At 43.0% G+C, this 23,998-nt stretch overlaps 1 protein-coding gene across 4 annotated transcripts in view; it reads left to right on the top strand.

The window, feature by feature from the left end:
* LOC129814860 (kinesin-like protein KIF21B) overlaps positions 1–23,998 on the top strand; it is a 107,423-nt gene that overhangs the window by 63,897 nt on the left and 19,528 nt on the right. For 2 of the 4 annotated variants that reach the window (XM_055867961.1, XM_055867957.1), the window contains exons 7-27: positions 2,679–2,794; positions 6,172–6,367; positions 7,038–7,227; positions 7,570–7,633; positions 7,844–8,077; positions 8,518–8,753; positions 9,089–9,277; positions 9,458–9,657; positions 9,913–10,020; positions 10,348–10,538; positions 13,497–13,604; positions 14,212–14,377; positions 14,560–14,763; positions 14,857–14,958; positions 15,659–15,824; positions 16,065–16,125; positions 17,146–17,200; positions 17,740–17,951; positions 18,201–18,275; positions 18,570–18,680; positions 23,266–23,304. In XM_055867961.1, coding sequence (XP_055723936.1) covers positions 2,679–2,794; positions 6,172–6,367; positions 7,038–7,227; positions 7,570–7,633; positions 7,844–8,077; positions 8,518–8,753; positions 9,089–9,277; positions 9,458–9,657; positions 9,913–10,020; positions 10,348–10,538; positions 13,497–13,604; positions 14,212–14,377; positions 14,560–14,763; positions 14,857–14,958; positions 15,659–15,824; positions 16,065–16,125; positions 17,146–17,200; positions 17,740–17,951; positions 18,201–18,275; positions 18,570–18,680; positions 23,266–23,304 — 3,023 coding nt within the window. The remainder of the gene's footprint in view (positions 1–2,678; positions 2,795–6,171; positions 6,368–7,037; positions 7,228–7,569; positions 7,634–7,843; positions 8,078–8,517; positions 8,754–9,088; positions 9,278–9,457; positions 9,658–9,912; positions 10,021–10,347; positions 10,539–13,496; positions 13,605–14,211; positions 14,378–14,559; positions 14,764–14,856; positions 14,959–15,658; positions 15,825–16,064; positions 16,126–17,145; positions 17,201–17,739; positions 17,952–18,200; positions 18,276–18,569; positions 18,681–23,265; positions 23,305–23,998) is intronic. The other 2 variants (XM_055867962.1, XM_055867960.1) reach the window with 1 other exon arrangement.

The following is a 23,998-nucleotide window of genomic DNA, read 5'->3' as shown; positions in this document are numbered from 1 at the left end:
TCCTAAAGCCATTTTGCCACAACTTTGCAAGTATGCTTGGGTTCATTGTCCATTTGGAAGACCTGTTTGCGACCAAGCTTTAACTTCCTGACTGATGTCTTGAGATGTTGCTTCAATATATCCACATAGTATTCCTACCTCATGATGCCATCTATTTTGTGAAGTGCACCAGTCCCTCCTGCAGCAAAGCACCGCCACAACATGATGCTGTCACCACCGTGCTTCACGGTTGGGATGGTGTTCTTCAGCTTGCAAGCCTCCCCTTATTTTCCTCCATGGTCATTGTGGCCAAACGGTTCAATTTTCTTTTTTGATCATCCCAGAGGACATTTCTCCAAAAAGTATGATCTTTGTCTCCATGTGCAGTTGCAAACCGTAGTCTGGCTTTTCTATGGCGGTTTTGGAGCAGTGGCTTCTTCCTTGCTGAGCGGCCTTTCAGGTTATGTCGATATAGGACTCATTTTACTGTGGATATAGATACTTTTGGACCTGTTTCCTCCAGCGTCTTCACAAGGTCCTTTGCTGTTTTTCTGGGATTGATTTGCACTTTTCGCACCAAAGTACATTAATCTTTAGGAGACACAACGCGTCTCCTTCCTGAGCGGTATGACGGCTGCGTGGTCCCATGGTGTTTATATTTGCGTATTATTGTTTGTACAGATGAACGTGGTACTTTCAGGCTTTTGGAAATTGCTCCCAAGGATGAACCAGACTTATGGAGGTCTACAATTTTCTTTCTGAGGTCTTGGCTGATTTATTTTGATTTTCCTATGAAGTAAAGCAAAGAGGCACTGAGTTTGAAGGTAGACCTTGAAATACATCCACAGGTACACCTCCAATTGACTCAAAGGATTTCAATTAGCTTTTCAGAAGCTTCTGAAGCCATGACATCATTTTCTGGAATTTTCCAAGCTGTTTAAAGGCACAGTCAACTTAGTGTTTGTAAACTTCTGACCCACTGGAATTGTGATACAGTGAATTATTAGTGAAATAATCTGTCTGTTAACAAATGTTGGAAAATTACTTGTCATGCACAAAGTAGATGTCCTAACCGACTTGCCAAAACTATAGTTTGTTAACAAGAAATGTGTGGAGTGGTTGTAAAAATAGTTTTAATGACTCCAACCTAAGTGTATTTAAACTTCCGACTTCAACTGTATATCACGCCAGTATTAATGCTAAATTGTAATTATTTTTGCCTCTATGGCCTATTTATTGCCTCCCTCCCTGCACTTCTACATTTAAACACTGTACATAAGTCTTTCTATGTTTTCTTTTGTGTTATTGACTGTACGTTTGTTTATGTGTAACTATGTGTTGTTGTTTTTGTCGCACTGCTATGCTTTATCTTGGCCAGGTCGTAGTTGTAAATGAGAACTTGTTCTCAACTGGCCTACCTGGTTAAACAAAGGTGAAATAAAATAAATGGATCACTAGTCATTTTAAACAATGCCACTTTAAATAATGCCACTTTAATAATGTTTACATATACTCATATCACATGTATGTACTGTATTTTATACCATCTACTGCACCTTGCCTATGCTGCTCGGCCATCGCTCATCCATGTACTTATATGTACATATTCTCATTCACCCCTTTAGATGTGTGTATTAGGTAGTTGTTGGGTTATTGTTAGATTACTTGTTAGATATTACTGCACTGTCGGAACTAGAAGCACAAGCCCTTCGCTACACTCACATTAACATCTGCTAACCATGTGTGTGTGACCAATAAAATGTGATTTGATTTGATGAAATGCTTAGAAAAGCTGGTCATGGCTCACATCAGCACCATCATCCCAGACACCCTGCACCCACTCCAATTCGTATACCGCCCCAACAGATCCACAGATGCCGCAATCTCTATTGTACTCCACACCGCCCTTTCTCACTCAGACAATAGGAACACCTACGTCAGAATGCTGTTCCTTGACTACAGCTCAGCATTCAACACCATAGTGCCCTCCAAGCTCATCACTAAGCTAAGGACCCTGGGACTGAACACCTTCCCCTGCAACTGGATCCTGGACTTCTTGATGGGTGGTGTAGGTAGACAGCAACACATCCGACACGCTGAGCCTCAACACGGGGGCCCATGCAGGGGTGTGTGCTTAGTCCCCTCCTGTACTCCCTGTTTACCCACGACTGCGTGGTCGCGCACGACTCCAACACCCATCATTAAGTTTGCCAACGACACTACAGTGGTAGGCTTGATCACGGACGATCAAGTTTCTTGGTGTCCACATCACTAAGGATCTATCGTGGTCCAAACACACCAACACAGCTGTGAAGAGGGCATGAAAATGCCTCTTCCCCCTCGGGACACTGAGAAAATTTGTCATGGGCCCTCAGATCCTCAAAACGTTCTACAGATACACCATTGAGAGCACCATTGTCAAAATCCTGAAGTATCCCTTTAATCCAGTAATTCTTTTGAAACTATTGATCCTCTGTGCCTAAATCGTGCTCTCTAGTGTATTTTGAACGTTGAGAGTGGGCTCCTGTGACTGGATATGTTTAAAAAAAATATTTGTTTTGCCTCTCTGTCCCCATGTGGGCCTCTTCATTAATCTGGCCCTGAGTGTGTGTGTGTGTGTGTGTGTGTGATGATGTTATGTGTGTGTTTTAATTGGTGCTGAGAAACATGATAATGATGGTTATGAGTATGTGTTCTAGCTGGCTTTGGGGAATGTGATCAGTGCTCTGGGGGACCAGGCTAAGAAAGGAGGACATGTTCCCTACAGAGACTCTAAACTAACGCGCCTACTACAGGACTCATTGGGAGGAAACAGGTAACATGCATACCATCACACACACACACACACTCGTACAGTACCAGTCAAAAGTTTGGACATACCTACTCATTCAAGGGTTTTTCTTCATTTGATTATTTTATACATTGTAGAATAATAATGAAGACATCAAAACAATGAAATAACACATACGGAATCATGTAGTAACCAAAAAAGTGTTAAATAAATCAAAATATGTTTTCTATTTTAGATTCTTCAAAGTAGCCACCCTTGATGACAGCTTTGCACACTCTTGGCATTCTCTCAACCAGGTTCATCTGAAATGCTTTTCCAACAGTCTTGAAGGAGTTCCCACATATGCTGAGCACTTGTTGGCTGCTTTTCCTTCACTCTGCAGTCCAACTCATCCCAATCCATCTCAATTGGGTTGAGGTCAGGTGTTTGTGGAGGCAAGGTCATCTGATGCAGCACTCCATCACTCTCCTTCTTGGTCAAATAGCCCTTACACAGCCTGAAGGTGTTTTGGGTCATTGTCCTGTTTAAAAACAAATGATAGTCCCACTAAGCGCAAACCAGATGGGATGGCGTACGATTCAGAATGCTGGTTAACTTCTACTTGCACACAATCCCGGATCCGGGAGCACCCCCATCAGTAAAAAAGCTGACTAGAATAGCCTGCATAGTGTCACAAGTAAATACTAAATATCATTAAATCACAAGTCCAAGACACCAGATGAAAGATACACATCTTGTGAATCCAGCCATCATTTCTGATTTTTAAAATGTTTTACAGGGAAGACACAATATGTAAATCTATTAGCTAACCACGTTAGCAAAAGACACCACTTTTTTTCTCCACCATTTTTTTTCCTGCATAGGTAGCTATCACAATTTCGACCAAATAAAGATATAAATAGCCACTAACCAAGAAACAACTTCATCAGACGACAGTCTGATAACATATTTATTGTATAGCATATGTTTTGTTAGAAAAATGTGCATATTTCAGGTATAAATCATAGTTTACCATTGCAGCCACCATCACAACTCTCACCAAAGCAACTAGAATAACTACAGAGACCAACGTGAATTACCTAAATACTCATCATAAAACATTTATGAAAAATACACAGCGTACAGCAAATGAAAGACAAAGATCTTGTGAATCCAGACAATATTTCAGATTTTTTAAGTGTTTTACAGCGAAAACACAATATAGCATTATATTAGCTTACTACAATAGCCAACCACACAACAGCATTGATTCAAGCCAACAATAGCGATAACGATTAAACCAGAAAAATATATACATTTTTTCACTAACCTTCTCAAACTTCTTCAGATGACAGTCCTATAACATCATATTACACAATACATATAGAGTTTGTTCGAAAATGTGCATATTTAGCGGCACAAATCGTGGTTATACAATGAGAATAGTAGCCAAGCTGCCAACAATATGTCGGGAGAAATCTTTGGGAGAGGCACCTAATCTAATCAGTAACTAATCATAAACTTGACTAAAAAATACAGGTTGGACAGCAAATGAAAGATACATTAGTTCTTAATGCGATCGCTGTGTTAGATTTTTAAAATTAACGTTACTACGACATACAGCGTGCGTTAAAGCGAGACCGCACCGAAATTAATGGCGGAATATGAGTTTTACATTTTTCAACAGAACAACGAATTAACATCATAAATAGTTCTTACTTTTTGATGAGCTCCCATCAGAATCTTGGGCAAGTTGTCCTTTGTCCAAAAGAATCGTTGCTCGGTTGTAGATTGTCGCCTTCAACTTTGGAATTAGCAGTAAACATTAGCCATGTGGCCCAGACGTGCCCAACTCACCAGAACGCAGCACAAATAAATACCCGAAAATCGCAATATACTGATATAAACTGATATAACTCGTTTTAAAATAACAACATTATGATGTCTTTAACACCTATATCGAATAAAATCAGAGCCGGATATATCTAAGGGCTATAACAGGAGCTTTCTAGAACGCCATCCTGAGGTCTGTCTTGCGTCATGGCGAACGAAGGAAAGAGAGGACCCCACGTTGCCAGCCCATTTATAAGGCCTCAGATCTGCCCAGCAACTCCATTCCAATTCTCACTATTTGCTGACATCCAGGGGAAGGCGTATGCAGTGCATCTCAACCAATAGAAGACATGCAAATTAATAAACTGACCTCAGAACAGCCTGCAGATTTCAGATTTCCCACTTCCTCATAGGAAAATTGCTCCAACTCGAGTTCTGTTTTACTCACAGATATAATTCAAACGGTTTTAGAAACTAGAGAGTGTTTTCTATCCAATAATATGCATATTGTACGAGCAAGAATTGAGTACGAGGCAGTTTAATTTGGGAACAAAATTTTTACAAAGTGCAAACAGCACCCCCTATTGAGAAAAGGTTAAGTGTTCCTTGAATTCTAAATAAATCACTGACAATGTCACCAGCGAAGCACCCCCACAACATCACACCTCCTCCTCCATGCTTCACGGGGGGAACCACACATGCGGAGATCATCCGTTGACCTACTCTGCGTCTCACAAAGGCACAGTGGTTGTAACCAAAAATCTCAAATTTGGATTCATCACGGTAAAGGACAAATTTCCACCGGTCTAATGTCCATTGCTCGTGTTTTCTGTTACTTCAACTCTGAACCATTAATGTGGGCTGCAATTTCTGAGGCTGGTAATGATCTTATCCTCTGCAGCATAGGTAACTTTGTGTCTTCCTTTCCTGTGGCGGTCCTCATGAGAGCCAGTTTCATCACAGCACTTGATGGTGTTTGAGACTGCACTTCTGTATACCACCCCTACCTTGTCACAACACAACTGATTGGCTCAAGAAGGAAATAAATTCCACAAGTGAACTTTTTAAAAGGCACACCTTTTTAATTGAAATGCATTCCAGGTGACTACCTCATGAAGCTGGTTGAGAGAATGCCAAGAGTGTGCAAAGCTGTCATCAAGGCAAAGGTTGGCTAAGAATCTCAAATATAAAATATATTTTGATTTGTTTAACACTTTTTTGGTTACTACATGATTCCATGTGTTATTTCATAGTTTTGATGTCTTCACAATTATTCTACAATGTAGAAAATAGTAAAAATAAAGAAAAACCCTTGAATGAGTAGGTGTGGTGTCCAAACTTTTGACTGGTACTGTACATGCACACGCGCGTGCACACACACACACACACACACACACACACACACACACACACACACACACACACACACACACACACACACACACACACACACACACACACACACACACACACACACACACACACACACACACACACACACACACACACACACACACACACACACTTGTAGGTCTCTATAACACACTAGTAAGTCTCTATAACATGTCGTTTTCCTTTCCTCTCTCCAGTCGTACGCTGATGATCGCGTGTGTGAGTCCGTCGGACCGGGACTTCATGGAGACCCTGAACACACTGAAGTATGCCAACAGAGCCAGGAACATCAAGAACAAGGTGGTGGTGAACCAAGACAAGACCAGCCAGCAGATGTCTGCCCTGAGGGCTGAGATTGCTAGGCTACAAATGGAACTTATGGAGTATAAAGCGGTGAGGAGAGATGGAGGGATAGCAGGAGGGATAGAGGTTTGGGATGGGAGGGATGGATGGGGTAAGGGGGGGGTAGAGAGAATGAGGGAGGGATGGAGTCAGTGAGCGATGGATAAAGGGAGAGAAGAAGGGAAATGGATAGAGATAGGAAGGTGGAGAGGTTGGATGATGGAGAAGTGGGAGGAGGGACCAATGGAGAGAGGAAGGGATGTAGGGACTTGGGAGAGAAAAAGGGAAGGAAGGATGGAGGGATGGAAAAAATCTCCCTTCCCTCATGTTAATCAACTTTAACCTTTGGCCTAGAAGATTACAGGAAGCAAGGGATGGTTTAGAACAATAATGTGGTTAAGAGAGAGTTAATGTTGCATAACCAATGGATGACCTTGTTGAGTTATAGGAAGGATTCGATCGGAGTTGGAGAGTAATGGAGCATGTGATTGGCTGAAATAATGTTGTCTCATTTATGATTGGCTGAAATAATGTTGTCTCATTTATGATTGGCTGAGGTGTTAACCAGTATGCAAAGAAATAAAATGGAAAATGGGAATTTTTTACCAACAAGTGATATAAAAATCAATATTGTTTTTGTTGTTTGAATGAAATGTCATTGTTCTGTATATTCATTGGAGGATATAAAATATTCCTGTATGTGTATTGTCCCCCTCCCCAGGGTAAGCGCGTGATGGGCGAGGACGGCTCAGAGGGCTTCAGTGATCTGTTCCAGGAGAACTCGATGTTACAGAGAGAGAACGACACGCTACGCATGCGAGTCAAAGCCATGCAGGAGACCATCGACCACCTCAACACACGGGTCACCACGCTCCTCGCCAACGAGGTCAGCGCGCTGCTGGCCAAGTCAGGTAAGACCGAGAGAGGCGACGCACACACTCTCCAATGGGGTTGGCTGATTGTTGAAGATTGTGGCTGTCTGAAAACATTGATAGCTATTAAATCCTTTTTCTCTCCTTCCTTGTTTCATCAATTCCTACACGTCCCTCTCGGCGCATTGGAGGAGAGGATCCAAGGTCCATCCATCCCTTAGACCTTCTCCTCCAATGAGCTTTGAGAGGGATTGAGGAGACTAGGATTTGACAGCTAAAAAGGCTTTCAGACACAGACCATATCATGTAGTTAAGAAGTTTTAATCTCTTATGTCTCGATGTGACCTCATGGTGACCTGACTCTGACCTTTTGACCTCTAGGTGAGGGCAATGAGGAGATTGGTGCTCTGATACAGAACTACATCAGAGAGATCGAGGAGCTCAGGTAAGAGTCTGTAATGAGCTTTAGACTGAGTGGGGGGAAAGCAGTTCACGGAGTTTTCGCTCACTGTGTTTTGCCGTTACTGTACTGTTCATGGAATTTTTATTTTGTTGTTTGAGGAACTTTCAGATTATGTTCTGTATACCGTAAAAGTTAAGTTTGACTAATGACATCTGTTTGTCTTCTTGTTCTGTCTACACCCCCCCCCCCCAGATCTAAGCTCCTGGAGAGCGAGTCGATGAACGAGTGTCTTCGTCGCAGTGCAACCCGTCTCTCCTCCCGCTCCCCGTTCACCACCTCCTCCTCTCATAGCTCCACCCCAGGGCCACACCCCTTAGGCTCCTCCCCTTCCCTTTCCATGGAGGCGGAGATGACGGACGTGATTCGCCGAGCCAAGACGGACATCGAGAGGCTGAAGAAGAAGGAGAGGAGACAGAGGAGGATGAGGTGAGAGGAGAGGAAGAGGGGAGGAATGGGGCAAGGAAGGTAGTGTGGTAATGATCACACAGTGACAAGCAGCTCTCACTGCCACTGGAGGGAGGGAGGGAGGGAGGGAAGGAGAGAGGGAGGGAGAGAGAGAGATGGATGGATAGAGGGAGATCAGGAAAGGGAGAGTGAGGTGTGCTAGTATCTGAGCTCTCCATGTTCACTTGGCAACAGTCCCAAAACACAATGGCTGATATTTTTTTTTTTTTTTTTGGAAGAGTCCCACATAAATTAAGGGTGTGTAATCAATATTAGTAATAGATTAATATGGTAAATAAATAACAAACTGCTTATTGGGTCACAGCTGTTATGAGCTGTGCCTTCTCTCTCTACTCTGTGTGTGTGTGTGTGTGTGTGTGTGTGTCCTACTCTGATGCTGGGTCAATATGTTCTACTTGCAGCCCAGAGAAAGAGAAAGAGTTGAAGAAACGAGTCAAGCTTCATTCTCATGAGAACGGACATAATGGAGAAAATGGCCAGATGGACTCGGATGACAACTACACAGAGGATGTGATGTCACCTCTGCAGGAGGAGGAGAGCGGGTGTGACGAGGAAGAGGAGGAAGAGGGGAGGGACGAAGAGGAGTTTGACAGTGATGAGAGTCTGGTGGACTCCGACTCGGACTCTGATGAGAAAGGTTAGTGGATGACAACAATGGCAGTGGCAGAAATGACTCTATTCCAATTAAACCTATTGACGTTGTGTACTGTCGCTTTGACAGGATTGATGCGCATCAGCAATATGGTGAAAGTACAATTTTGTCCTCTGTTTGGCTGTATGGTACTTTCACCATATTGCTTACCTATCCAATCCTTTCAGATCTACAAGGAGTACCTAATTAGCATTAGGGCTAGGAGTTGATTTGAAATGTTCTACTGCCTCACTCTACTGTAACATGTGTGTCTTAGAGCCACAGTGTTCATCTCTTGACCCTTGACCTCTCTTTGCTCTCTGCCCTCTAAACCCCTGCAGCTAATTTCCAGGTGGATCTGGCAGACTTGACGAGTGAGATTGAGATCAAGCAGAAGTTGATAGATGAGCTGGAGAACAGTCAGAAGAGACTGCTGCAGCTCAAACTACAGTATGAAGAGAAACTCGTCCTGCTCCAGAACAAGATCAGAGACACACAGCTTGAGAGAGACAGAGTACTGCACAACCTCTGTGAGTAGAACTATGGGTAATGTAGGCACACAGGATCCCCTCAGTGAGTGGAGCGACTCATAGATGCTGAATAGACACGCTGCTCTCGGTCTCGATTGTGCCGCTTTCAAACACACACTCTCTCTTTCATCTCCTTCTCTCTTCTATCTATCTATCTTCCTTCCCTCTCTCCTCCTCCAGTGTCGATGGAGAACTACACAGAGGAGAAGGCTAGCAAGATTAAATCAGAGTACGAGAAGAGGCTGAAGGAGATGAACAGAGACCTGCTGAAACTGCAGGCAGCACAGAAGGAACACACGAGGCTACTGAAGAACCAAGGACGCTATGAACAGGAACTGAAGAAACTACAGCAGGAGGTCAACGAGATGAAGAAAGCCAAGGTAAGGAGGAGAGGAGGAGGAGGAGGTGGAGCAGGGAAGGATGTTAGCTCTATATGCTTTTCTATTATATGCATTTCTATTATATGTAATGTTGAGACCTTTGCCCGGCCCCTAACCAATAAGTGATACAAAGGAGTCAAAGCTAGGAAACGCTGACGTTGAAGATCCGGGTCAACATTGAGACCTTGCCCCTCAGTAACGCTCCGGCACTGATGATACTCTCCAGCTAAGTGCAGTGTGTTCTCCGGTCCCCAGGTGGCACTGATGAAGCAGATGAAGGAGGAGCAGCTAAGGAGGAGGATGATGGAAGCCAAGAGGAACAGAGAGATCGCTCAGCTCAAGAAGGAGCAGCGACGACAGGAAGTATGTGTGTGTGTGTGTTTTTGTGATGAAAGAAAGTACCTGCTTCACATGATAACCCCCAGTAGACTGCAGTTTCTAAAGCCATCACCCTTCTGGTTAGCAGTTGATCTCCAACGTTGTTATCAACCGGCCTGGGATTTGAACCAGCAACTTTTCAGCTATTAGTCTGCTTCTCTAATCCTTAGGCTGCCCTCGGATCTACATTTTCGCGTATTGTTAGTGTATCTCTCTCTATCTGTTACCCATTTCCAGATTACTGAAATTGAGAAATGTATGGTTATTAACATACAGAATCACCCATATATTGACTGACCTCTCCCCTATCAGTACCAGATTCGTTCGTTGGAGAGTCAGAAGCGTCAGCAGGAGCTGGTATTGAGGAGAAAGAGCCAGGAGGTGACAGCTTTACGACGGTTGGCTAAACCCATGTCTGGACGTATGGCTAGACGCCTACAGCCCCTTGACTCCGGAGCAGAACTGTCTGCCAGCACCACCTCCTCTGAACCAGAGTCCAACCGGTAGGTAGTGCCGCTATACAGAGGTTGTATCCCAAATAACAGGACATTTTTACAGTGTATGTTAACACTATAGAGAACGCTATAGTGTTAACATACACTGTAAAAATGTCCTGTTATTTTTCAACTAACTTACTGTAAAAAAAAACAACAACTGTATGTTACTGTACCATATTTTACAGTCTACTGTTAGTATTTTTATGGTATACTATTTTACGGTATACTAATACTGTTACCGTAATTGATTTACAGTACCAATAATGCTACTGTAGTCATTTTACGGTAACAAATACTCTTACTGTAAAGCCTCAATTCCTCATCAATCCACAGGGATTTAACAGTAACTTTCTTAATATGTGCATGCTTATTAGTAACTTGAATAAGCAATGGTCTAAGACACTGCATCTCAGTGCAAGAGGCTTCACTGCAGTACCTGGTTCGAATCCAGACTGCATCACATCTGGCTGTGATTGGGAGTCCCATAGGGCGGCACACAATTGGCCCAGCGCCGTCTGGGTTTGGACCGGGGTAGGCCGTCATTGTAAATAAGAATTTGTTCTTAACTGACTTGCCTAGTTAAATAAAGGTGAATTAGAATAAGATCAAATTTAAAAAAGTCATAAATGTGTCAAGTGCAGCGTCTGTTTGCTCCTTATTACACACCACGGACCAACAAATATTCTTTACATCAACAACATAGGAATCACTACAACTTATTGTATGACCTCTTATACACTATATTAGGCCCAGCCTTTGGAACTTTGGTTTTCCTACATATGGCTACTATATTGTGATCACTACATCCAATGGATCTGGATACTGCTTTCAAGCTAATTTCTGCAGCATTAGTAGAGATGTGATCAATACATGTTGTTGATTTCATTCCTGTACTGTTTGTAACTACCCTGGTAGGTTGACTATTAACCTGAACCAGGTTGCAGGCTCTGGTTACAGTTTGAAGCTTTTTCTTGAGTGGGCAGCTTGATGAAAGACAGTCAATATTTAAATTGCCCAGAAAATAAAGTCTCTGTTGATATCACATACATTATCAAGCATTTCACACATATTATCCAGATACTGACTGTTAACACTTGGTGGTCTATAGCAGCTTCCCACAAGAATTGGCTTTAGGTGAGGCAGATTGAACCTGTAGCCATATTACTTCAACAGTATTTAACATGAGATCCCCTCTAAGCTTTACAGGAATGTGCTTCTGAATATAAACAGCAACACCTCCACCATTGGCATTTCTGTATTTTCTATAAATGTTCTAAACTTGTATTGCCACCACTGTATCATCAAAGATATTATCCAAGTGAGTTTCAGAGATAGTCAGAATACGAATGTCATCTGTTACTAGCAAGTGATTGATTTCATGAACCTTGTTCCTTAAGCTACATATGTTTACGTGGGATATTTTGAGCACTTTTCTTCTGGGGTGCTTCCTTGTTGTCATTTTCGTTCTTTACTGGGAAGCTTAGTAGAAGTAGATAGGCTCATGTTATTGTTTATGTTAGTGCAGGGTTGGCTGCAGACAGTGGACTTCCTCCCAGGGCACCCCGCCTCAGTGCTAATAGTAGAAATCTGGTTCGTAGGCACATGATTACTGTTTACAATAGCTGTAGGATCAACTGAGGCATTCAGGGCAGTTAGAGGGACATAAATTAGGTTACTTACATTGTGTCTACCAACGCCCCTGGTGTAATGTACATTTGCTGAAGCATTATCACAACTCAGTGTCACAATGGTAGAGATTAACTGAGCTGGACTCGGGTCATTGATAAGTCATTGTCTCAACGCAGCCGTATAATGGTTCAGGAACCCAAATGATTGTTGTATCCCATCCTTATAAAAGATGTTTTGTTTCCAAAAGGTATCGAAATTGTCAACAAAAGTTACACCCATTGAGCTGCAATAATCACGTAGCCAGTTGTGAAGAGAAAGAATCCTGCTAAAGCGTTCAATGCCACGATTCAGAGAGGGCACCGGGACAGATATGATGGGTCTTCTATTAGTGTCTAGCAGAGAGTCAATCAGCTATTTAAAATCCAGTTTCAACTGTTCAGAGTTGCCCTTCATAATGTCATTAAAACCCTAATGGAATACGATAGAATTGATTTCCATATCCTGGTGTAGTACATTCGGGAGCAGCTTAGTAATGTCATTTACTCGAGCTCCGAGATAGGACATTGTTTTTGCAGCAGGAACGGTCACATTTCTTTCCACCCATGACTGTGTTTGTTAGTGACAGAGACATGGTTGTTGGCTTCCTTCATTTTCAGTTCTGTGGCCTTCACTAAGTGAAAATGATTTATTTGTATGATGTGCCTTTCTGACTGTATATTTATAATATAAATGAAGGACTACAAACAGAGCAATGCAGATAAAATAACCAAACAGGTACCAATTAACTAAGAACAAAATATGACATTTATTATAATAATTAGCAAAAAAAATATATATATATCTTGCTTCAGAGTATGTGCTTTGATTTGGTTGCCCGTTTACTTTTAGTGTCGCGTTCTACTTTTTATATTCGCAAATACAGTAAGTGAACTGCTACTGTGTTTTATGTCGATTTTTTTACGGTAATGTCCAAAATACATCAACATTTTCCCGCCCATTGAATTTCTTCCCACAATATAATTTATAGTAAGCTACTGTATTCAGTTTATACAGTATGAATGAAGTCTGTTGATTATACAGTAATTTACCATGACAATTACAAGATTGTTTTTAACAGTGTAGGAAATAGATTCCAGGGTGTTTTGTTAAACAGTTGACATAAACACTGATTTAAAAATAAAACTTTCTTCTGTTTCATTCTTTGTTTGTTGTTTTATATTGTGTTTCAGTTGAATTATAACTTGGTTTTATAATGTACAATTACTTGAAGAAAATAAAGTAAAAAATGATCTCTTTCTCTCTCTGACTCTCCCTTTAACTCTCTCTCTCTCTCAGGACCACCTCAACCAAAGTGTCTAACATAGTGAGACAGTGGAACACCAAGATGAATGGCTACCTGGGAGAGAGCGAGGGGATTACCACCAACGGGACACAGGTTGTTGGGTAAGTCATGGCAGGGAGGGTGTGTGCCGTAGATTGTCAGGTCAAATGCAGAGCAGGTATTGGTGTATTTGTATCTGGTGTGTACATGTTTTTGATGCATTCCCAGGACAGAGAAAGGATGTGTGTGTGTGAGACTTGTGAGTGTGTTTGTATGTGTTTTTTTGTGTGTGTGAGAGCCTGCAAGGTCAGATTCAGATTAGGTATGACTCTGTTGACATTTACAACATGGCTTTCGTCAGCTTCAATAAAGCTTTATTCAATTTTACAAAGACATTTATCGAATTATCTTCAAAATGAATTGACAGGAGTGACTTTCTTGGTCTGATAATCTCTCTCCTTCCTCCCTCTCCTTCCCTCCTACTCTCTCCTTTCTTCCCCCACCTCTACCTATCCCCCTCTTTCCCTCGCTCCTCTACCTTCTCCCTCTCTTCCCCCCTCTCCCCCTTCCTTCCTCACCCCCTCTCCCCCTTCCTTCCTCCCCCTTGCTCCCCTCCTCTCTCGCCCCCTACTCCAGCAGCAGCACTAAGGATTGATACAGCTGTGATATCATTGACAGTCGATCTGTATTGTAGCGTCCTGAACTGTATCTTTCTCTCTCTCTGTGCAGCAGTAGGACGCGTGTCCAGCAGCGCAAGGGTGTTCTAGTGGGCAGCAGTAGTTTCTCCAAGGCGGCCCGTCAGAAGTGGCAGACTCTAGAGAGGAGGATCCTGGACATCGTCATGCAGAGGATGACCATCACCAACGTAGAGGCCGACATGGACCGACTCATCAAGGTACTGTGATGTCACTTCCTTTGCACTCCAGTGAGACTTCCTCTGAACTTTTAGTGCATTGTGATGCACTTGCAAACTCATTATTACTGACTTCGTTTACTTACTTAAAACATGCGTCCTTCCTGTCTGTTAATGATCTGGCTAACATGTTTTTTTCCCTCTCTTCCACGCGTGTGAGACAGAAGCGAGAGGAGCTGTCTGTGCAGCAGGAGGCGCTGTTGCGTAAAAGGCAGGTGCTTATGGCCGAGGGGGAGGGGCCTGACGGGGAGGACCGCCTAGTCCAGGAAATGAACGAGGACATTGAGGTTCTGAATGCAAACATCGACTACATCAACGACAGCCTGTCAGACTGCCAGGCGACCATCGTTCAGATAGAGGAGACCAAGGTGAGAACACACGCACACACATTAGTGTAAAATGTCCTAGTTCTGGTGTGCGGAGCTCCGTGCGGCCTACTGAAGCCTGGGTGTTTCCTGCAGGATGAGCTGGACTCGGTGGACACCTCAGTGGTCATCAGCTCCTGCTCTTTGGCTGAGGCCCGACACCTCCTGGACCACTTCCTCAAGGCCTCCATTGACAAGGTAACTGACATGGGCCACGACCCAGGACCATCTGGTGGCTACAGTAGTTCATAGTTTATAGTCCAGATATACCATAACACAGACTCCAAACTAATGTCTACTGAACGTTCTCAACTTGGAAATAGTCCCTATCAGCTCCTCATCAGTTTACAATTCTTTTGGCAAATGTTGTGCAAATGGACACCCGTTTCAGGGAGGGTTGGCCAGTAGTTTATCTCTCGTGGAAAGATTCTGCGTGTAAACTGAGAGAATCAGTCGGGACCGACCGGGATGCGTAGTATAACGAGCAGCATTAGTTCCAGTGTTTGGTTTTTCCGTCACTGGTTATTTGGACAAATCACTATTTCGCAGGTGTTAGCATATTTAGATTTTGAAGGGGAGGGGATATTCTTCCAAACTTGGTAACTTGCAAAAGAGAGAGGAGGGGAGCTCCTCATTCTGGTTCCGCTCCTCGTTCTAGTATTTCCTGATCTCTTCTCTTAACATGTATGGACCCAGAACTAAAGTCTCACGTAATTGATCAGCTGCTCGATTAAGTTCTGGGTTAAACAAGGTTAGCCAGAAGTAGCTGTATAGTTGATATATGCCTCCCTCTGCTGGTCTTTCCAGGGACTGCAGGAAGCTCAGATCACTTGTAGTTATGGTGTTAGTAACTATTGTGTGTACCTGTGTGTGTGTGTGTGTGTGTGTGTGTGTGTAGGGTTTACAGGTGGCTCAAAAGGAGTCTCAGATCCGTCTGTTGGAGGGCCAGCTGAGACAGACAGATATGATTGGCTCTGCCCACAACCACATCATCCTGGACGCGCTGAGAGAAAAGGCTGAGTGTATCCCCGAGCTGCAGGCACTCATCCACAACGTACAGCAGGGTGAGGACACGCACCTAGCATGCACTCACTCACTCACTCACTCACTCACTCACTCACTCACTCACTCACTCACTCACTCATTCACTCACTCCTTCACTCACTCCTTCACTCACTCTTTCACTCACTCTTTCACTCACTCTTTCACTCACTCTTTCACTCACTCTTTCACTCACTCTTTCACTCACTCCTTCACTCACTCACTCACTCACTGTTTCTTCATGTTTCTATCTGTGTTCACAGAGAATGGTTATGTCAGCACCGACGAGGAGCCTTCAGAGTTTAGCCAGGCCTCTGACGGCAGGTAAGACTACACGATCCGCTTCTGGGGCCTCATTTATAGCCGTTGCGTAAATATAACACTAAATGTCTACGTGCGCCATTTCTAAAAAGACTGTGCACGCACAAAAATATATAGAGATTTATAAACTTGGCACACACCATACATATGCATATTTGCCGTTCTAAATCAGACCTGACGTTAGTGCGCGTGTGAACAAGCATCATAACTCCGCCTGAAAACACCCATAATTCACCTTTTATGGTGACAATAACGCCCTTATTTGCTGTACACTTTGGAAGTATTGGAATTAGGCCAAGACAGTATCTAAAGGAAATAGCAATGGTGAACTTGATCAAATGTCTTCTTTTGCAGTTACATTTGCTTCATCTGACCCTTTCAAATTGTTGTAGACCTGTAAGTAGGTCTTTTGAATGCAGTAATGTTTGCATTCACTTTGGTTGAGGTGGTCCTGAGAGAGAGAGTTAAAGGGAGATAGTCAGAGAAAGAGATTTTTTTACTTTATTATCTTCAACAAGTAAGTGTACATTATAAAACCAAGTTATAATTCAAAGTTTTTAAAAAGTAGTTTTTATATTAACTGTTTAACAAAAGACACTGGAACCTATTTCCTACACTGTTAAAAACAATCTTGTAATTGTCATGGTAAATTACTGTATAATCAACAGACTTCATTCATATTGTATAAACGGAATACAGTAAATTACCGTAAATTACATTGTGGGAAGAAATTCAATGGACGGGAAAATGTTGATGTATTTTGGACATTACTGTAAAAAAAAATGCTACGTATGCGACGCAGTCCTTCCAATGACTAGAAACCGTGTGTACGCGTGGTCTACAGTTTGTGGGAGGATAAGCACGTTCTCAAGTCAAGTTCAGCTCTTTAGAAATTGACAAATTTTGCGTGACAACTTGCGTCGCAACGTTTTATAAATGAGGCCCCATAAACCCCACACCACGTACCCATCGTCACTCATTTTCCGTGTGTGTTTACATTTCTTGTCCTCTCTCTCTCTTCAGTGTGTCTCAGATGAAGTCTTCAGCTAGCCAGGATGACTTCAAGCTAAAGGTTCAGGTAGGTGAACATGTGTTTCAGGTGTAGGCTACATGGCGTCTGCCTCGTCTCCTCAGTGGTTATTTTCTGTTGTTTATTTCATACTGACTTGCATGACATGTTTGTGGATACGGTTACAGCACTGGAGTAGATTCCGTTGCCTGAACAAAGTAGAGGTTGTTGTCAGTGAAATCATACCTGTAGTTGTACTCAGATGCCAGGAGATGGCAGCCTCTGCACATGCGTCATTATGGCTAAGATAGTTGCCTTCACAGAACCCCAAGATAACTAAACTACTCTGTCCCGAGCAGTGGAGGCTGCAGAAGGGAGGATGGCTCCTTAATAATGGCTGGAACGGCGCGAATGGAACGGTATCGAACATGGAAACCGCGCGTTTGATGTGTTTGGATACCGTTCCACTCATTCCACTCCAGCCATTACCCACCAGCCCATCCTCCCGAATCAAGGTTCCACCAACCACTTGGGATCCCAAGGTATAGTTTGCTCTATTGAATGTGTAATTGGACATCTTTCTTCCTACTCTTTCCGCCTCTTCCCAGACTGAGCCCCGTCTGTCAGCCCAGATGAAAGCGGTATCGGCAGAGTACCTGGGTCCCGCGTTAGACCCGTCCACTAAGAACATCACCAAGTCCCTGGCCTCCCTAACAGACATCCAGGAGAACGGTGGCTCAGGTGGCCTGAGCCTCACTCTCCCCATCTTTAGAGACAGGGTGTCCAGGACCACCAGCCTGCCTGTCCGGGGACACACCTTGTGAGTCCTAGGCTATGGTGCACTGTTCCTGATGAGGAGTTCCAATATGGCAGATGGTGGCTTCAGAACAGCGCCACTGGTCAACCATCTAGGGAATCTATTTCTATGGTCGCAATACTTGCCAATGCTAGCATGCTATGGCTATACATGGCAGTGTCACATGCTAATTCTAACAATCTGCCACTGTATGCTAATGCTTATTTTCACTCTCAATCTCTTGCTCTCTCTCGCTCTGTGTGTGTTTATCAGTCCTCGGCAGTCTCGGGGGGCTGACACCTCCCCTCTAACAAGGAGGAAGTCTTATGACCGAGGCCAGTCTTACAGGTAGCTAACTCTCTCCCTCAACTAATCACTAACCAATACATTGTTTAGTTGAATCTCTCTCCATAAATTCCTTTACCAGTGTTCCTGCATTATTGTACTCCTTTTCAATTATGTAAAGTGTGTTGTGACCCATGTGAAATGCACATTAAATAAATCTGACTTGATCAATCAATCTGTTGAATATGAGACACAAAGTCTGAAACTGGAAAATAAGCTGTTCTCATCATTTCCCGCACCTCTCCACACCCCCCTCTCCTCTCCCCCGCACCCTTCTCACCTATCGCTCTCTCACAGAAATGCTGATGGGCAAACTCCCCCATCCTCCCCCCCTCTCAGAACCAGAAACGACCGCAATGTCTTTTCAAGGCTCACCAGCAACCAGAGCCAAGGCTCCGCACTGGACAAGTAAGTACACACACTGTCAGTTCGAGACGCCTCAATATAGGGAATAGGGTGCCATTTGGAACTCACCCTATGTCTTTTGATTTCATAAGTCTCAGGCAGTCGCGAGTCAGCTGTGGAAGTCGACGTACATCATTGATTGTAAGGTGTTTTGTATACTGTAAGAGTGTCTGCTACATGACTAAAATATATGATGTTGAGAGTGCTGTTACGAAAATAATTCAAATATATACTCTATTTGTTCAATCTAAGTGTTAGACTTTTTCCTCCTAGAAAGAAATTAGCCTGAAGAGCAAATTCCATTTTCCTGTACACTGTAACAGAAAACTAAATTCTACTGTAATTTGGAATATTATCAACAGTAAAATACTTCAAATGTATAGGGGACAGATTTGAGTGGCAGCAAGTCTTAAATGGTTGAGCATTTCACCATGTCCATTAAGGTCTGTAGTCACTGCCAGTTTGGAAGCCTTTGTCTAGAAGTGCTAGTGATTATAAAATACAGCATATTAATGAATATTTGGTGATGTGTAAACACTTTAGCTAGCAGCCAACCTGCTTGCACCAATAAAATATTGTGAAATCCAAAAGCCCTCCCCTTTAATAAATGTCATTCATCCATTCATTTATTAATTCATTCCGATTACGGTAGCATTTGCTTTTACAGTATAATACATGAAATGTTCTGGTATTGTACACAGTACTTGCTTTGATACCGTATTTATATTATAGTACGTGTGCTGTAATATGAAATGGAGAATTTTACTTGCCACTGTGCTGCCTGTAAGTTACTGTCAAATTCCCGGCAACCCCTTTACAGTGTAGTCTTCCTTTCTTTTCCCAATCAATTCTAATTCTCAGCCCTGGAAATGGCATCCGTTAATTCTCAGCCTCTAAATTGTTTGTGTAATTTCACATCTTTATTAATCCTGCTAGGTTGTTGCGTTTCTTGATCCGGTGTAGCAAGTGGTGGGTAATAAGAGTGTATGTGTGCGTGCACATTTGTGCACGTGTGTGTACTAGGACGGTTGGTCTACGGCTGTCTGACACCTGTGGATTCTCATGATCTACACCCAGGAGTAGTTCATTGAGCACAGAGGTACTTGTTAGATTCCTCTCTGGGATGTTGTCAGCAGGCAGCCATTTTGTTCTGATCTGAGTTGAGGGTGGTGGATAGGATACAGTTATAGGCTTATAGCCGCACATTCAGGGGCATATTTCACAAATGTGTGACATTACATGGGTTATTGTTAGGTAATTGGTTTGATGGTTGCTGAGACTGGGAGGTTGATCTGATTTGGCCCGTAGAGGATGAGGTGTGGGCTGGAACCTTGGGTTTATCGTGCGTTTTAGTGACAGGTCATTGTTTTTCAATGGCGTATGATGTTGAGCATGGGTTTTCACATCGACATGTTTTTGGAACAGTTTTACATCCATCTGGTATGCTTTGACACGAATCAATCCATGTTATTACGTTTCTTTGCACACTGAGTGGGTTCACTTTGCTTTGGGTTTACTTATGTTTATTCATTTATCCAAGTCTTCCTCTTCAAATAAGGTTGTAGTTGGAAGTTTACATACACCTTAACCTTAACATTTAATTCTAGTAAAAATTCCCTGTTTTTGGTCAGTTAGGATCAGCACTTTTTTTTAAGAATGTGAAATGTCAGAATAATAGTTGAAAGAATGATTTATTTCAGCTTTTATTTATTTCATCACATTCCCAGTGGGTCAGAAGTTTACATACACTCAATTAGTATTTGGTAGCATTCCCTTTAAATTGTTTAACTTGGATCAAACGTTTCAGGTAGCCTTCCACAAGCTTCCCACAATAAGTTAGGTGAATTTTGGCCCATTCTTCCTGACAGACCCTGTGTAACTGAGTCAGGTTTGCAGGCCTCCTTGCTCACACACGCTTTTTCAGTTCTGCCCACACATTTTCTATAGGATTGAGGTCAGGGCTTTGTGATGGCCACTCCAATACCTTGACTTTGTTGTCCTTAAGCCATTTTGCCACAACTTTGGAAGTATGCTTGGGGTCATTGTCCATTTGGAAGACCCATTTGCGACCAAGCTTTAACTTCCTGACTGATGTCTTGAGATGTTGCTTCAATAAATCCACATAATTTTCCTCCCTCATGATGTCATCTATTTTGTGAAGTGCATCAGTCCCTCCTGCAGCAAAGAACCTCCACATCATGATGCTGCCACCCCCGTGCTTCACGGTTGGGATGGTGTTCTTCGGCTTGCAAGCCTCCCCCTTTTCCCTCCAAACAGTTCTATTTTAGTTTCATCAGACCAGAGGATATTTCTCAAAAAAGTATGATCTTTGTCTCCATGTGAAAAACCATAGTCTGGCTTTTTTATGGCGGTTTTGGAGCAGTGGCTTCTTGCTTGCTGAGCGGCCTTTCAGGTTATGTCGGTATAGGACTCGTTTTACTGTGGATATAGATGCTTTTGTACCTGTTTCCTCCAGCATCTTCACAAGGTCCTTTGCTGTTGTTCCGGGATTGATTTTCACTTTTTCGCATAAAAGTACGTTCATCTCTAGGAGACAGAACGCGTCTCCTTCCTGAGCGGTATGACGACTGCGTGGTCCCATGGTGTTTATACTTGCATGCTATTGTTTGTACAGATGAATGTGGTACCTTCAGGCGTTTGGAAATTTCTCCCAAGGATGAACCAGACTGGTGGAGGTCTACAAATATTTTTTTTTCTGAGGTCTTGGCTGATTTCTTTAGATTTTCCCATGATGTCAAGCAAAGAGGCACTGAGTTTGAAGGTAGGCCTTGGAAAACATCCACAGGTACACCTCCAATTTACTCAAATGATGTCAGTTAGCCTATCAGAAGCTTCTAAAGCCATGACATAATTTTCTGGAATTTTCCAATCTGTTTAAAGGCATAGTCAACTTAGTGTATGTAAACGTCTGACCCACTGGAATTGTGATACAGTGAATTATACGTGAAATAATCTGTCTGTAAACAATTGTTGGAAAAAATTACTTGTGTCATGCACAAAGTAGATGTCCTAACCAACTTCCCAAAACTATAGTTTGTTAACAAGAAATTTGTGGAGTGGTTGAAAAACTCGTTTTTATGACTCCAACCTAAGTGTATGTAAACTTCCGACTTCAACTGTATCTTATTGCACTACTGATATCTTCGTCATTAGGAATATTCCTCAATTGTCCTGATCTGCCCGTCCTCACAAAACAATGACATCTGTATGGTCTGGTACAAGACATCCATATGGTGTGGTAGTTTCTAGAAAAACAAGCAGGTCTGTTTAACAGCTGGACATAAATCTCCAGGAAAAGTGAGGTTCTGAATCTGAATAGGAGGCGTCTGATTTCAAACCCATAACACACAAACCTTCTTAAAATCCTTTCTCAGAGATGGAAGGATGCCAACGTTGCAGACAGCCTGATTTTGTTATGGAGTACAGTTGCACAGTTGCACATTTGCACTTGAATCAATATGCTGGCCACTAATAACCATACCCCATAAACCTCTTACAGTATTACAAATCAAATACTATGGCTGAATTTATGAAGGTTTTGTTATGTTGCCTTCCAACAGTTTTGCTCCCTACAGACATTCTTAATGTCCAACTGGCATTACAAAGCCTGCTCTCTCATAGTAACAATCCTGCGAAATGAGCAATAAAATATTTATAACGTGCGTCCAAATGGCACCCTATTCCCTTTATAGTGCACTACTTTTGACCAGGGCCCTTTTAAAATTTGATTTAACCTTTATTTAACTAGGCAAGTCAGTTAAGAACAGATTCTTATTTACAATGCCGTCCTACAGAAGGAGTAGGGTGCCATTTGGGACAGGATAATAGTGTACAACTGCCTTTTATTGCAGCGCTTGCAGTGTTTCCCCTAGTTTACAACTCCGGGAATAGGCGGTACGCCAGAGCAGATCTTTCCCACAGAGACAGCCAAGAGTGGTGGGTTCACCTGTGACGTCCAGTCTGAATGACAACCCTGTCCTCCAATCAACTGCCTTCTCCCTGCTGATAACGCAATCCCCTCTCTCTGGCCTGCCCCTCCCTCCTCCTTTACTTCCTGGTTATCCCAGTAACCCCCCCCTCTCTAATTGCACTTCTGTTTTATCCCTTACTGTACTGTAGGTATCCCTTCCTTCTTTAATCCAGACCCAAACTGCTAATCCCCCCTATTGTAGCAACGTTTTTATCTCCCCCACCCTAATCTTAACCCCGCCGTGGGCTAGTGGACTAGTGTGAGTGCCATGCCATCTCTACTACTTTGTCTTGTCACATTCTGAAACAGGCTGTCACTCAGGCTAGCCATAGTCTAGGTGGCAAATCGCTGTATACCCTTACCCACCCCTATCCCCAAGCCTAACCCTAACCTGCATCTTAACCTTACCTGTATAACCCTTCCTCCTCTAGCCATAGAGCTCAACTTCTATCTTCCTCTCCTCTCCTCTCCTCTCCTGCTCCTAACCTCACTCCTGTCTTCTCCTCTCCTGTCCCTGCTCCTAACTCTGTTAACGTTGCTCCTAACCTCCTTTCCTTTCCTGTCCTGCTCCTAACCGTGCTCCTGTTCTGTCTTCAGGTCGGATGACAGCGACTCCTCTCTCTCGGAGGTGCTCAGGTAGAGATATCTGTCTGTCTCTGTCATTCTGTCTCTTCTCTTGCCTGTTTGGCCAGTCACTCAGCTGGCCACTCCTCCTTTTCTGGGGTGGGCAGAGTCGATGTGGAGCATGCTTTAACCTCATTGCCCCCCCCCCCCCCCACCTTCCTCCAATCCCCTTCCACTTGTGTGGTGTTCTATTTCTGTGTTGCTCCTCCCCACTACTCATGGGATCTGAATGAACCTTTTTCATCTGGAGAGCTTGGGTTAAATGATAACCCTTTTGGGTGAGGGCAGTTACATTCATTCAAGCTAAGGCTACAGAGGATAATGATTCTGAGAGGATTGCATCTATAAAGCATTGACGGCACATAAATAGACCTGGTTACCATCTTAAAATATGATGTGTTAAAAACATCCCAATTTGGGTTTTTTGGTAACCCAACGCTGGGTAAACATTGGATAGCACACATACTGGGTTATTTTGACGCAGCCCGTTGGGTTCCGTGACATGTTGGGTTGTTAGGATTACCCAAACATGGGTGATTTTAACCATCAGTTGGGTATTTTTTTATCTTCCTACTGGGTTGACCTAGCAGTTGGGTCTTTTTGAAGTAGGTTAGCGTTTTTTGGGTCATTCATCATGTTCTGGTGGCAGCTCTGCAGAGTGGTCACTAGCTGGCACAGTCACAAAGTCATGAAATCAGATTTTAAG

Source organism: Salvelinus fontinalis, chromosome 18 (genome assembly GCF_029448725.1).
Source record: "Salvelinus fontinalis isolate EN_2023a chromosome 18, ASM2944872v1, whole genome shotgun sequence".
Classification (NCBI taxonomy): Eukaryota; Metazoa; Chordata; class Actinopteri; order Salmoniformes; family Salmonidae; genus Salvelinus; species Salvelinus fontinalis.
This window is presented reverse-complemented; position numbering and strand designations above follow the sequence as displayed.